At 43.8% G+C, this 13,773-nt stretch overlaps 2 protein-coding genes across 5 annotated transcripts; one reads left to right on the top strand and one right to left on the bottom strand.

The window, feature by feature from the left end:
- Nucleotides 1-4,052: 4,052 nt before the first annotated feature.
- On the bottom strand, nt 4,053-8,251 carry fignl1 (fidgetin-like 1). Of its 4 annotated transcripts, none has more exons than XM_068568654.1 (2): nt 8,062-8,251; nt 4,053-6,339 (listed from the first exon to the last, which is right to left on the bottom strand). In XM_068568654.1, exons 1-2 carry the CDS (start codon nt 8,066-8,068, stop codon nt 4,424-4,426), a joined length of 1,923 nt encoding a protein of 640 aa, XP_068424755.1. In that variant the 5' UTR covers nt 8,069-8,251; the 3' UTR covers nt 4,053-4,423. The 4 variants fall into 4 exon arrangements, with proteins under 4 accessions (XP_068424755.1, XP_068424756.1, XP_068424754.1 ...); XM_068568655.1 differs by lacking the exon at nt 8,062-8,251 and adding an exon at nt 7,425-7,533; XM_068568653.1 differs by lacking the exon at nt 8,062-8,251 and adding an exon at nt 6,938-7,245.
- ttl (tubulin tyrosine ligase) lies at nt 7,839-12,365 on the top strand. The gene is made up of 7 exons (XM_068568658.1): nt 7,839-8,591; nt 8,755-8,833; nt 8,944-9,176; nt 9,391-9,526; nt 9,617-9,886; nt 10,687-10,830; nt 11,273-12,365. The coding sequence occupies exons 1-7, from the start codon at nt 8,423-8,425 to the stop codon at nt 11,475-11,477; spliced, it is 1,236 nt and encodes a 411-aa protein (XP_068424759.1). The 5' UTR covers nt 7,839-8,422; the 3' UTR covers nt 11,478-12,365.
- Nucleotides 12,366-13,773: the final 1,408 nt, after the last annotated feature.

Raw genomic sequence — 13,773 nt, 5'->3', positions numbered from 1 at the left:
CCATATTTTCTAACACGAGGCCAGACAGAAGGCTGGAACATCCCAGTGGCGTTGTCCACACAGAGGAGACCCTCGTGTTAAAATAGTGAGATCAAGGGAGTACATTGTAGCATAAGCAGCACACACACACACACACACACACACACACACACCAGCATGTTGACATGTGCCGTGTCCAGGACCTGAAGATTGTGGTCCTCTGAGGAGCAGCGCAGGATCGGGCACTGGAGCAGAAGGCAGGGGCCGGGGCGCAGAGGGCCGGTCGGGGCCCGGCAGGAGGAGCTCGGTGGCGGCGGCGGCGGCGGCGGCCTCGCCCAGATGGCTTCTGTGTGTGATTTAGCAGAAACGGGAAGCAGCTGTGGCCAGCGCTGAGGCCCCCACACCCCACGCTTGACTAGGACCCAACGGACGAAGGAGAGCATTTGCATGAGAGGGATAATCTGGCCAACCAACTCCGGCTCTGCCAGAATCCCAAATCTCACTTCCCCTTTCAAGCTATGCAAACACTCCTTTAAGAATCAGATCCAACCAATTCAACAAAAGGTCCAGACAAGATGTCAGTACTGTGTGCATTATACTTTTCCAGTAGGATAAATATAGTTTTTAGTTACCGGTTTCTTTTGGGATTAATATTCAACATGAAATACGATTAGGTTAACGATTTAAACCGTCTGTTCTCAACCCGTCTGGCTTTTGGGATTTTACAAACAAACGTCTACTTCGGGCCTCTTGCCTCGTTTCAGATGTCTGTGAGTTGTGAGCAGTTCCACCAAGGACACGTTTCCCTTCTCGACTTCTCTAGACATGGTTTCATTTGGACTGCTCGAGGCCCAGAGAGGTAGAAGTAGTCAATATCTAACAAGCACAATACATACATACATACATACATACATACATATATATATATATATATATATATATATATATATATATATATATATATATACTTGTGACCCGTGTTGATTGAACCATGGGGATAAGAACCCCGGACCCATTTCTCTTTCAAGGACAATTATGGGAGACATGATACAGATTAAATAGACCATATAGAAGACATTTCTCACATTGTTTTAAAAAATAATCTAAAATATTTAAAATGTTACATATAAGTCACATTTGGCGTTAATAGCAAACAAATTAAAGTATTACTAATTGAATTAATACAACATGGTTTTTTTGGTTTGCATTTGTTTCAATATGCTTTGGATTGATTAACATAAAATATGTTAGCCAAATATCATTGAATCGGCCCAGATCATAATTATTATTTGTATTGTGCATATATATATCACACAAGGTTTTTTTGTGAAGTTTTTAGATGTGACATATGTGTCAGAATGATCTGCTTTGTTTTATATCAGTTTTTTCAAGACATGGTCTCACAGCAGGTTTACGATATAAAGGACATGGTTAGTAAGCATTAGAATCCTTAAACGGGTGAATCTTACCTTTAACAACAACAACAAAAAAGCTTTATTAAATTTAGCACTTTCTTCAGGTCTGTCACAACCTGGAGCTGACCTTTTGGAAAGGTTGTTATGGGAACACAAAATCACACGGCCCACCAAGTTATTCAGTAGGTGTCGCTTTGGGACTTCATGAGTTAAAATCAAGGATAATGCTGTATATAGAACTTTCCAGAACATTAAAGGATGTGTTTTTAGGCAGGGTTGGTTCGGTGACACCTGTGCTCACTGATGGAAACAGCTGTTTAAAATGACTGATCCACTACTTTGTCAGAAATCACTGCCATTGGTGTGAATGTTCATTGTGCAGCTTGTGTTGTTTTCATAATACGTTTGTCAATAATTATTGCAAATGCAATCTGAGTTCAAGCTGCACAACAGCCAAATGGTTTTCTAAAATGAGCAGCGCTGGACTACACGCTGCATTGCTTCCTTTCAATTCCCAAAATAAATTCAGTTTGAAAATTTGAATTGGACCCTTGCTACTGAATCGAGAAGCGATCACAGAATATAGATGGGTTCAATGACTAATGTTGGAAAGAATACACATATAATATCAATAAACTAGGGTTTGATTTCATGGGAGTCTTCAGGGTTTAAATTCTGATACATTTTGCTATAAAACACTTTTAATCAGGTACATTTTAATACACTATATTTTTTAAGTATTTACTACTTAAGTAAAGGTTCTGAATGTTTCTTTCATAATGTTTGACTTCACGTTACCTGATCACTAAACAACACACAATATTCCAAATAGGCAACCAGAAGCACACAAAGAAAGACACTCTGGGTTGCTTAAATACTCAACTGATTTTATACCATTTCTACCTTGATTTAAAATGTCAGTACTACAGGTTTCCCTCCACCCCCAACACTTCTATTCTGTATGTGATCTGTGTGTTTGTGACCACGCAACCTCTGATGTGACCACTGCTGCACAGCCACAGTCAAATTGAGCTACAAACTTAGACCATATGGCATCGTTTTCAGTCTGTACTCTGTGGATCCAGACAGCACCAGAGGAATTCTGTGCATCTGTCCCGGTCCAGCTGTAGAGGGGGGAGGGAGGGGGGGACAACTTTCGCTGCTGGCTAATTCAACAAAGTTTCAATACAGTGGCCAAACACACATCTAAAATATTTATCAGGGACCTGACAAAAAGATGAAAAATAAATGAAAGTCTTCTTTCAAGGGCTTCCAGATTTTCAAAGATCGTTGCATTAAATTTACATGAGAATTTCATTTCATGTGTGCACAATCTATAATGGTCCTCCTCGTTAGTGTATGTGTGACCGGTGACAAAACATCAACACTGGTAAGCATCTCTGTTGACAAGAGTGACCACTTGGCGACAGATTAACCAGGTTTCTGCCGCGTAAAGAGCAAGCGGACGTTTTATGCCTGAGAGATTAAGATTATGTCCATGCACACCGGCCGTGAACCCTGTGGACCAGGTCCGAGCACTATGGAATTATGTTTTCTAATCACAAGGAGGTATTGCTGGAACAGATGTTCCTATTCACTCCACTGCTGTCTTATCACGAACAGGAAGGGAGGCAAATCTTTTAGGCTCTTTAAAAAAAAGTGAACACCATGAGACCCAGGATGCGCTCCGAGTTGCCCAACTTCCGTGGATATGATTAGCACATGCAGCCTCAGGAATAGGGTTACAAAGGGGCGGAGAGTTTCCGGTAAATTTCCGGAAAGTTTCCACGGGAATTTTGGCTCGGGAATTTTGAAAAAAAAATGTACCTATGTTTTTTTGCAAAAGCCTTTAACAGGGAACTTAAATGTAGTTGAGAACAAGACGATGCACGCCGAGCTCAGCTGGACCCTGAATGCAGCTGGTTGGGAACATTGTTTACCAGAAACGTAAACATAAAACATTCTGTTGTTTTTAACGTTTTTGTCATCAGTGTTGCGTCTGAATGTTTCAGCCCGATGCCTGGAGAGTGTGAGAGCGCTGAGCTGTGTAGAGGCCGAGAGCGGTATTGCAGACAGATAGAAATTTCAATTATAGTTGCAACATATTGAAAAAAATAACTGAACTAGTTCATTTTTTGGAGCTGTGAACTTAGTTCATTTTTTTAAATTATGAACTATGAACTGAACTAGTTCATGTAGGTCTAGGAAGAAAGCGTTTAGACATGAAAGGATTCAGGGGAAAAACACTAAAGAAAGAAATTTGTGTTAGGGGGTGGTGATCATACGGAATACACCTTTTTTTTATACACCGTTCATGTTTTCGTTGTTTGAATAAAGTTCCACTCACAATATGTTAAAAAGGTCAAAAATGTAATTTTTAAAAGTTGTATTATCAATATTTGCATGCATGTCTGCTTATACAAGGTAAATACAGTTAAATTACCCCAAAAATACCAGTTTATTCCTGTTAATTCCCGTATATTCCTGTTTATTCCTGTGGAAAGTTTCCAACTTTGAATATTCCCGGAATTTTGCAACCCTACCCAGGAACATTTCAAGGATAATTTTAGAAATGTGACAATAAAGGTCTATCCCTCTGTGGATTAGAAGGGGAGTGTGGAGGAACGAGTGAGGGAAAATGCCACAGTAAACGGGAGATCATTTTAATTCATTAGGAAAACATACAACGTTAGCAATGCAATTAAAGCAATTTAACAGATGCAGTTGAAACACAGTTCAAGCACACAACATGCTGCACTTATACCAAACCACAACAGTCAAGTGAATAAGTAAACACCCAAATAAAACAAACTTACAAACTTGTGAAAATCATTTGAATGCATAATGAGCAGTTATTTCCCCATGCAGAAACATCTCTCATCCACTTTGTTTCCAGCGAATTGTCTGGTCCTTCAACCATGACATCCACCCAGCCTAGCTGCATTGTGTGCAACAAAGGACATATTGGAAATCTCTAGATTCCTCTAGAGTTGAAAAGTTTATTTTTTGCATCTCCACTCTATCACTGTTTAACGTCCACACCCAAAAGTCTTATTCCAGTCTTCATACAGCTCCAGGTCTTTGGATGAGACACTGGGTCGTACCGCCTTCAGGGCCTCCTGGAAGTCAATGGAGAGGATTGGTCGCACCTGATCCGCAGTGATGGTGGCGATGTCACTGAGCTGGATGCTGCGGATGGGCCCCAGGGCTGCCTCTCGACACAGCTGAGTCATGTCAGCCCCGGAGAAGCCCTCGGTGGCTGCCACCACGCTCTGCAGCTCCTGCTCCTTCAGCTGGTTCTTCTCCTGAGTCATGAGCTTAGTTACAATTTGCCAACGGGCGGCCGCCTCAGGGAGGGGGATGTATAGCCTCTTTGCCAGGCGTCGCCGGGCCGCCTCGTCGATCTCTTGAGGCCGGTTGGTGGCGCCCACCACCAGGATGCGCTCCTCGGCGGCCGTCGCCGCTCCGTCTAGCTGCACTAAGAACTCGGTCTTTATCCGACGCGACGAGTCGTGCTCCCCGTCCGTCCGCTGGGACAACAGCGAGTCGATTTCGTCAATAAAGATGACGGACGGCTGGTGGCAGCGGGCAATGGCAAACAGGGCTCGCACCATTTTCTCTCCTTCGCCCACCCACTTGGACGTGAGCGACGAGGCACTGATGCTAAAGAAGGTGGCACCTGCTTGACAAGCTATGCATTTTCCGATTAGAGTTTTCCCGGTCCCCGGGGGCCCAAACAACAGGATACCTTTGGGTGGACCACGGAGGCCAGTAAAGATGTCGGGTCGCAGCATGGGCCAAACCACAATCTCCTTTATGGTGTTCTTTGCAAACTCCAGGCCTGCTATGTCCTCCCAGGAGACGGGAGCCCCGTGGTCCATAATCTCACTCATAATCAGCTCGATTATCTTTGGCTCAAAGTTTTTCAGACGCTCATCCAGGACTTGAGGCTCCTGGTTGGAACTACAACTCGCCCCTCCGTCTTCCTCCTGTCTTGGGATGGGTGAAACAAATTTAGAAAATGTACCTCGGGGCCTGTTGGCACCTAGAGATTTCTTCAAAGTTGCTGCCATGCCCGAGGTTTGACCCCTGTGGGTCTGATTGGAGTGTTTTTTATGTTGATCAACAATGAACTGCTCGTGAGCCGTTTTAAAGTTGCCTCCAGCTCGTGGGTCAATGGCTGCTTGACCTCCGTGTTGCCCCCTGCCACCATCCCCTCCATCTGAGCTGTAAAAATTCTTCCGCTTAGAAGGGTTGGAGATGGGGAAGATTTGTGTCGCCCCTGAAGGGCCAGGGTTTCGCTGCGGAGGAACTAAAGAAGACTGATTAAACACAGACTGCGGTCGGGCTGGATGTCGGGAGAATGAGTTTGGATTACCTGACATCCCCTCAGAGCCTCTCGGCCTCTCTAATGTCATATTAGTCGCGGGATTACAGGTGGTGTTGCCTCCCTCAGCTTTAGGCTGAGGTGAACGTATGGGTTTGAACAGTGCAGCCTCTGACCCGCCCTCTCGTCCCACAGTTATGTCAACATCTCCTGGTGCTACAAGGGAGCCTCCTCCCCCCGTCACTGTCCCTGCCTGAAACATCCTCTGCACACAGGGCAGCTCCAGCACACTCTCCATGGTGAGAGACGACTCCCACTTGTCACTGTAGTTCCTCTGACTACGGGCCAGATGCAGTGCGCTCTCTGCATAGTTGTTGAGCCCTGTGCGAGGGTCATCCGAGTCCAGCACCGAGGCGTAGCGCTCCAAGTAGGTCCTAAGCAGGCTGGCCGTGCCGGCCTGAGAGAGCTGGGAGCTTGCCCATGCATACTGAATGGACAGGATGTGGGCCCGGTAGGCATCGGCCTTCTGTTCAGGTGTACAGTTGCCAGAAGAAATGTCAAAGGACCTCCTCTGCCATTCGTCCAGGTGTGCTCCACTCATGCCTGGCCTGCTCCAGTCTGACGAAGGAGAGGGGACAAAAATTATTAAAAATGCATGCCCTCAGTAAAAACCAAGGTACACATCATCACTGACCCATACACACTAAAAAAGTTCCATATGATTAAATGATATACTGTTATATGTACAGGCATATGATACAGGCACCTATTGATTTAGTGTTGCACACATGCCCAAGTCTTTTCAAATCCACACTTTACATATTCTGAACATGCTTTGCCCTCTCTCTCTTTTATTTAACCTCTGAACATAAAATGTTTTTTTTCCCCCCCCAGTCACAACACAAGCTTCTCCAGGAGCCCCAGAGAGCCGCAGTCACGTGATGAACAGCAACGTTGCACGACAAAGTGCTAAGCACACTTTTGATATCTCATGTCATGTACGGAGCTCGTTGTAACGTTACTCGGGGGGAAGTTCACGAGCTAAACTGATGCGGTGTCATTTAACAGTCATTCAACCGACAGGGGAACCGAGCTTTTAGTCCCCATGACATGCAGTTATAAACAGTCCCTTGTTTTCAAACTATAGGCATTAGGTGTTCAGAGGAAACACACTGCGACACGGGCCACAGTACTGAGGATGACGGACCACACTTACTATTAGGGATATCCTGTGGTACTCTGACAAAACAAATAGGTGCTAGACTCAACATACACGGGTTTCATTGCGTTAAAGCTGCTGTTCAGTTGTTCCCGCCACTTGTTTCTGCTTCAGCGAAACGACTTCCTGTCACGTCCCAATTCGTTCTCAGGAGAACTTAAATGTGTCTTTCAGAATCGTCTTCAGCTAACGTAGGAACCCCCAGACAAAACGTAATAACTCGTATCTTTATAGGATTAACAAAACATTGACTCGTGATGAAAATATGAGAAAAATAAAGATCTACGCTGAGACAAATAACTTTTTGGAAAATGTCGGAACGGGGCCCATAACTTGTCACAACTTGGGAGTGCTGCATTTATCCACCAGGTCCGCCCAAGGTACTGCCACGATCTATTAAATGTGTTATTATGCCGCTTTAACAATTTCCACGCAACGCTTCTTAATTCGTGACAATATCTTATATACTACGATACACTCTTACCCAGAGTGAGAACCGTTCTCTTGAGTATTAAACTGTATTCTGCGGACTCCGGTATCTACCAAATACTTTATAGGGTTCTACACGACTTGTAGTAAAGATCTACGACGCCATCTTCCGGCCGACGCCACAACGCGCTAACTCTAACGATTAGACTGTCGCTTTATCGTGTGGCATGCTGGGAAATGTAGTACCAGCTTTGTTGAAATTCAGTAGGGCACTGACTTTCGACGTAAATATATTAAAAGAAAGGATACTGTTACGTACATTGCATTCCAGATGGTGTTTTTCTTACTCATATGGTCCATACGAACTATTTACATATATATTACACTTGTTATTAGTGTACGCGTAAACTACACTAACCACAAACGTGGAGCTTTTTTGTTTACGCGGTCGACAGTCGATGACAGCGACTGCTGAGCTCAAGAGTATCAAGGAATACGCCGCCGGGTGGGGAAAAAGAGATGCGTTTGTGACATTGTGTAGCTAACTGACGTCAGGTAGTTAGTTAATACGTTGTACTATTTAGTATTTAAAGCTCGTATTTGAGGAGGGGGACCGGAAAAGTTTACTGAGCTATTCGCAGTGGTCGCAGTCCGTTAGCCAAAGCTAAACCTCGAAACGGGATTTCAATTACCGTTCATCCAGACGGGACCAGCCCCGGGAGCCCCGGCTGCAGCAGTCAGTCACACCCTTGTCTGGAGGGAGAGAGCCCTGTCTGCGCAGCAACCTCAAACCGCTGTCCTCCCCTTGTGACGGTGTTTTATTCAAACACACGTTAAAACCCCAGACTTCTGAATAGGAGCTTCAGAGCAGTGTTGGGAGTTGTCGGTTAACGGCGTGGACTGAATATGACTGACTCATTGTCATGGCACGGCCCGAGGAGATAACCCCGAACAGTCTGTCTGCTGCAGAGCCAACCAGACTCATACCTAGACGTTTTTCAGACATTATAACTGTTTCTATTACACACGTCCCCTCGTAGTCAGCGCGGCGTCATGAACAACCCGATGTTCACGTTTGTCACGCGCGACGACAACAGCTCTGTTTATGCAGAAGTTTCAAAAATCCTCCTCTCGACTGGACAATGGAAGAGGCTGAAAAGAGACAATCCCAGGTTCAACTTAATGCTCGGTGAACGGAACAGACTGCCCTTTGGACGTCTTGGTAAGTGTTATTTTACGTCTTGTGTCTTATTTCATATGACGCTGACACGAGACAGACAAGTCTGCTTGTGTGCCATAGTCTGTGTCTCATTTAGATGTGCAGTTGAAGCTCTGAGTGTACACACATGTATTTTACATTTCCATGTCAACATGTCATCCTCTAGGTCATGAACCAGGACTGGTGCAGGTGGTGAATTACTACAGAGGAGCAGATAAGCTTTGCAGAAAGGCCTCCCTGGTTAAGTGCGTGTTTGTCTTTTTAAATGACACATCTGTATTTGCTGTCTTTATATGTGCATTAATTATTTAAAGGGGGTTTACATTAGCTAACCATCTCCTTTCTCTACCGTTAGGCTTATAAAGACCAGTCCGGAGCTTTCCGACTCCTGCAACTGGTTCCCAGAATCCTACATAATCTATCCCACTAACCTCAAGACCCCGGTGGCCCCAGCTACAAATGGCATCAGCCATCTGAAGAGCAATCCCAAAACGGATGAGCGGGAAGTTTTCTTGGCCTCCTATCACTCTAAAAAAGAAAGTGGGGAGGGCACAGTGTGGATAGCCAAGTCTTCTGCCGGAGCTAAAGGTAAAAATCTGGTATCCATGTATTATTGTTTTAAATCCAAGATAGGAGTAAACCTTAGTCAAACAGTTTTGTCCTAAATGATACTAACTTCAATCAAATAGATACCATACTCTTTTTGAGCTTTTCCTCTGATAAACCCTCTTTTATATACAGTTTTAAGTTGCGGCACATGGCACCAGTTGCAGCTTTACATATTTGTTTTGTCTTGCAACAGGTGCTGGTATATTGATATCCCATGATGCTAATCAGCTGCTGGAGTACATTGATAATCAGGGGCAGGTTCACGTTATTCAGAAGTACCTGGAGAAACCTCTGCTTCTGGAGCCGGGACATCGGAAGTTTGACATCAGGCAAGTTTTTTTATTTGTAACCTGCAGAGAACGAGCTAGCCTGTCTGGACTTTATAACTGAGGCTGTTGTTATGCAATGCTTTTTGCTAGGAGCTGGGTGCTCGTGGACCAACAGTACAACATCTATTTATACCGGGAGGGTGTGCTGCGGACGTCCTCCGAGCCCTACAACAGCTCTGACCTCCAGGACATGACCAGCCACCTGACAAACCACTGCATCCAGAAGGAGCACTCCCACAACTACGGGCGATACGAGGAGGGTAACGAGATGTTCTTTGATGAGTTCAGGCTGTACCTGCTGAACACTCACAACGTCACTCTGGAGACCACCGTGTTACCTCAGATCAAGCAGATCATAAAGTAGGTCCTTCAGGCTTTTGCTGCTTTTTTATGGTTAGATCTGATGCAATAGAAAGCATTGCTTAGCTATCACACGTCACGTTGAAACATGAAATACATAATGTCTGTTCTTAGTCCACATAGCAGTCTCGTACTGTATCTAAAAACACAAAAACATTCATTTAAATCTGTCCTAGTTGACAGTGTGAGTAAATAACATTTCCTCGTTCAAGTTACTTGATAAGTCCGTGACATATTATTCTTATATTTAACTGGATAGAAACAAGACCGATTAGACGAGACAACGTTTTTGTATGAGAACATTTGGCAAAATGATTTCAGTTTGTAAAAGAGCATACAATCATATTACATTTATGGGACTTTGATACGATTATTCACTCAAACAAAATGCACTGAATTAGTTTGCAGGGTGCTTCAGCTTTTCAAATCGATCTGTCCACCGCTTTGGTTAGGACTGAAACACAAATTTCGCACAGACATTTGAAGTCATTTGGTGAAACTTTCATGTTGTCCATCACTTGGGTTCATGACCAAATACGGATCAAATTAGCTGTGTTTTGTGCCGATTAGCAAACGTTTGAACACAAAACCGCTAAAAACACGATGAACGTGGTTAACTTTGGTGGCAAAAAAACAATTCTGCCCATAAAGCTCCAAAACTTTATTTATATATAATCAAATATGTGCGTGTGTGTATAAATAAATGCATGCATCAAGTGTTTGCACATGGAAGAAAGTTGTTGAGGTGTTTGTCGAGCAGCCAGAAGACCAGAAATGATTATTGCCGTTGCTTTTCACAGGAGCTGTTTGACATGTATTGAGCCGACAATCAGCACCAAGCATCTGTCCTACCAGAGCTTCCAACTCTTCGGATTTGATTTCATGGTGGACGAGAGCTTCAAAGTGTGGCTCATTGAGATCAACGGAGCTCCGGCCTGTGCACAGTCAGTACCATTCAGCTGATCATTTATGTTTAAAAAGGTTTCTTTCCTTATCGCTTCTCTTTTTAAGTTCGTCTTTCGTTCCTGTGTTTTTGTTCTATTGTTGCCTTGTTCGCTCTCTCCCAATCTATTCCTGCTGTCTGCATTTAGACGTCTCTTGGCCTCGGTTTACAATATGGAACAAACAAGCTTTGAATCTATGTTGTGTAAGAATGTCTTTGGTGAAACGTTTGAATATGTGTTTGTCTGTTGTTTCTCTTCCTTGGAGGGTCAGAGGCAGAAATAGCAAAGCTTTGAAAACATCGTTATTGTTTCAAAGATAAACTTTAGAATTTCGCTCCTTGCTCAAGAATCTTAATTATTTGGAACTTTGACTCGTCAGTGAACTTGACGCGAGTCAAAGCGAACATGTCACAACAATTAATTCTTCCTCCTCCCCCTCCAGGAAACTGTATCCAGAGCTGTGTCAAGGCATCGTTGACGTGGCCATTTCCAGTGTCTTCACCCTGAACAGCAGCAGTGACTCCTCATCTGCTTCTTCATCACCTTATTCTTCTTCCCCATCCTCCACCTCCACCTTCACCACCAACTCCTGCTCCTCCCCTAAGCTGAGGGGGCCTCTCCACGTGGGCCCTTTCACTCGGCTGTAAGCACATGCAAATCTTCCCGTCTTCTCCTCCGTACAGCTTCTTCCTGCTCTGTCCTCACTCCTGAACTCAACCTGAGAAGTAGCGCATGCCGGCAAGCCGAGCCTTTAATTTAGAGAGGGAGTCTTTACTTCTACGGCAATCACAGAGCTGCAGAAATGATCTCTGCTCTCATGATTATGAATATCACCAATGTGAAGATTGACGACGAGCGGATTCTGGGGAGTTTCTGAATTGAGGACAGACGTCCTTCCATCTCAGTCTCGCCACCAGACTGTAGTGCCTTACATTTCCAGCCACGCTCCCTTAAAAAGACTGCCAGTTAGCTTGCTCTGTTACTGTGACTCCTACTTGTTCTATAAGCCTTTGCACTGTTGCCCAGTAAAGTCAATGCGGTCATGACCACTCCACAGGAATTACCTTAAAACTGAAGACTTGGTATTTGAGATCATAGAGAATTTGTGTAATTCTGAATGCTATTTTTCCCATCAGACATGATTTCATTTTTTTATTGGAGCTTGTCTGCAGCCATCTGTACCCCTTTGCTTAATTTAATATTGTGAACAGTGATTTATAGTTTAAACTTAAAAAGACTAAAACACTAACCCAAACGCCTGATGAGCTGAACAAATTAAGCCATCAAGGTTTTCTTTGAAGAGCAACATTCCTCTCAACAGACACAACATTGTATTTACATTCCGCACAGCTGGGTGATGTAACTGAACAGGGAGACCAGCCGTCATACTGAACCCTGGTGTAAGTCCGTCCGAACAAGTGTCCCCGAATTCCTGACAAAACATAGTCCAGCTGAAGATAGTTTTTTAGATTTAAGTTCAAGTTGTGTTTGTAATGTTAAGAGAGCATGTTTTGAAAAAACTTTTTTTTTACCAAGGCCACAAAGTATATATATATATATATATATATATATATATATGGCTGGATTTCTTTCTCAATGCAGAAACATCTTGGATGTGATTTGATTTCAGACGGCATGGGAAAGTTTGCAGCGTTGAAGTTTTGTAGTTGTGTCTCAAAGAGACGGAGCTTCACACAGAACGCTTTTATGTGTGCGTGAGGTTGTGGTACTACCTGGTCTTTACCTTGAAGGCAACTCTCGTCAACTCTCCGCAAAAGCATTAACAGCTGAGTGGTGTCTGAGCTCTCATCACAAGCTCCATGCAACACCTGATGCTTTAAGTTAGCTGACAAGTCTTCGTGCTCTGTGTTACGAAGTTGCGTCTGAGAGGTTTCCGTGTCGCACTGTGAGCCGAGCGACCTCGTAGCTGCTTGTGTGCCCTATTTTTGTGTTTTGTTCGGATGGCAAAAATAAGATTGTTGAGCTCGCAGGCTATCTGCCATTTGCATGACTTTCTCTCTATTATATTTTTAGAATCTGCTGCAGGCCAATAAAAAATGGGCTGTAGTTTGGACACCCCTGGATTAGAATGCATCCTCATTCAAGCTCCCCAACATCTGCACCTTTATCGCCCAGTTTGTAAAAAGAGCTGCCCTAATGTCTGTTTTATTCCCTGTTTATGAAAAGTTAGACTGTCTTTGTGAAATGGTCAAAAAGTGTGTGGTTTATATACATTTTTTTAACTGTCATTATGAAAGTAGAGTCGATTGTATGAAGAGTGTTAAAGATTCCGAACTGACAGGACGCAAGACAAGCGAGGAGACGGAGAACACACAACGCTTCCTGCTTCCCACCCTGGTCTGGGTGAACGCGTCACATGTGCCATTACCAAAGAGAAGTCAAGAGGACAGCCAGCGGCTGAAAGGAAGTCACAGACGGATCTTCATCCCATCACTGCCTCTTCTTCACTTACTGTGTTAGAGTTGCTTTTCAGTCTGGAATTTCTTTTTGTTTAGTTTCATGGGGTCCTTGAAATGTTTCAGTTCCTCCACTTTTCTTTTGATTAATCTCTTTGTGAATAGATGAGACACGAGACGTGTCCGAGATTACTTCAGAAATGAAACTTTGAGTCGGATGAAAATTTGGGACAGCTGCACTTTGGGGAAGTTGATCCAACTGTTGAACGCCAGGCGCTTATTTTTAACAGACTAAGTCATTATTGGAATTTTAGTTGGCGTGTCTCATCATGGTAGAACCTCTGTTGTTGCTAATTTTAAATGTGTATGGCTTCACTTCCCATTTGTGAGGAACATTCATGAAGGGACACCATTTAAGCATTTATTTAAGTTTTTCAACGTGATGTATTTGTGTTTACAAAATGACTCTGGGTAAATGAAGGATATGAAAGTGGTGGAGTAGTTACAGAGCAGGTCAATAGATGTG

This window comes from Clinocottus analis, unplaced genomic scaffold, assembly GCF_023055335.1.
Source record: "Clinocottus analis isolate CAN_PGR_092001 unplaced genomic scaffold, fCliAna1.0.p SCAF_8, whole genome shotgun sequence".
In the NCBI taxonomy this organism is placed as follows: Eukaryota; Metazoa; Chordata; class Actinopteri; order Perciformes; family Cottidae; genus Clinocottus; species Clinocottus analis.
Note: the sequence above shows the minus strand (reverse complement) of the source record. Positions and strands in the feature narration are given on the sequence as shown.

Excerpts from the sequence above, each read along its gene's own strand:
- fignl1 (XM_068568653.1), bottom strand. The coding sequence starts at position 6,992 with ATGTTGAGTCTAGCACCTATTTGTTTTGTCAGAGTACCACAGGATATC. Across the intron at positions 6,340-6,937 it reads ACCACAGGATATCCCTAATA|ACTGGAGCAGGCCAGGCATG; the intron begins GTAAGTGTGGTC and ends CTCCTTCGTCAG.
- ttl (XM_068568658.1), top strand. The coding sequence starts at position 8,423 with ATGAACAACCCGATGTTCACGTTTGTCACGCGCGACGACAACAGCTCT. Across the intron at positions 9,177-9,390 it reads GTCTTCTGCCGGAGCTAAAG|GTGCTGGTATATTGATATCC; the intron begins GTAAAAATCTGG and ends GTCTTGCAACAG. Across the intron at positions 9,527-9,616 it reads CATCGGAAGTTTGACATCAG|GAGCTGGGTGCTCGTGGACC; the intron begins GCAAGTTTTTTT and ends GCTTTTTGCTAG.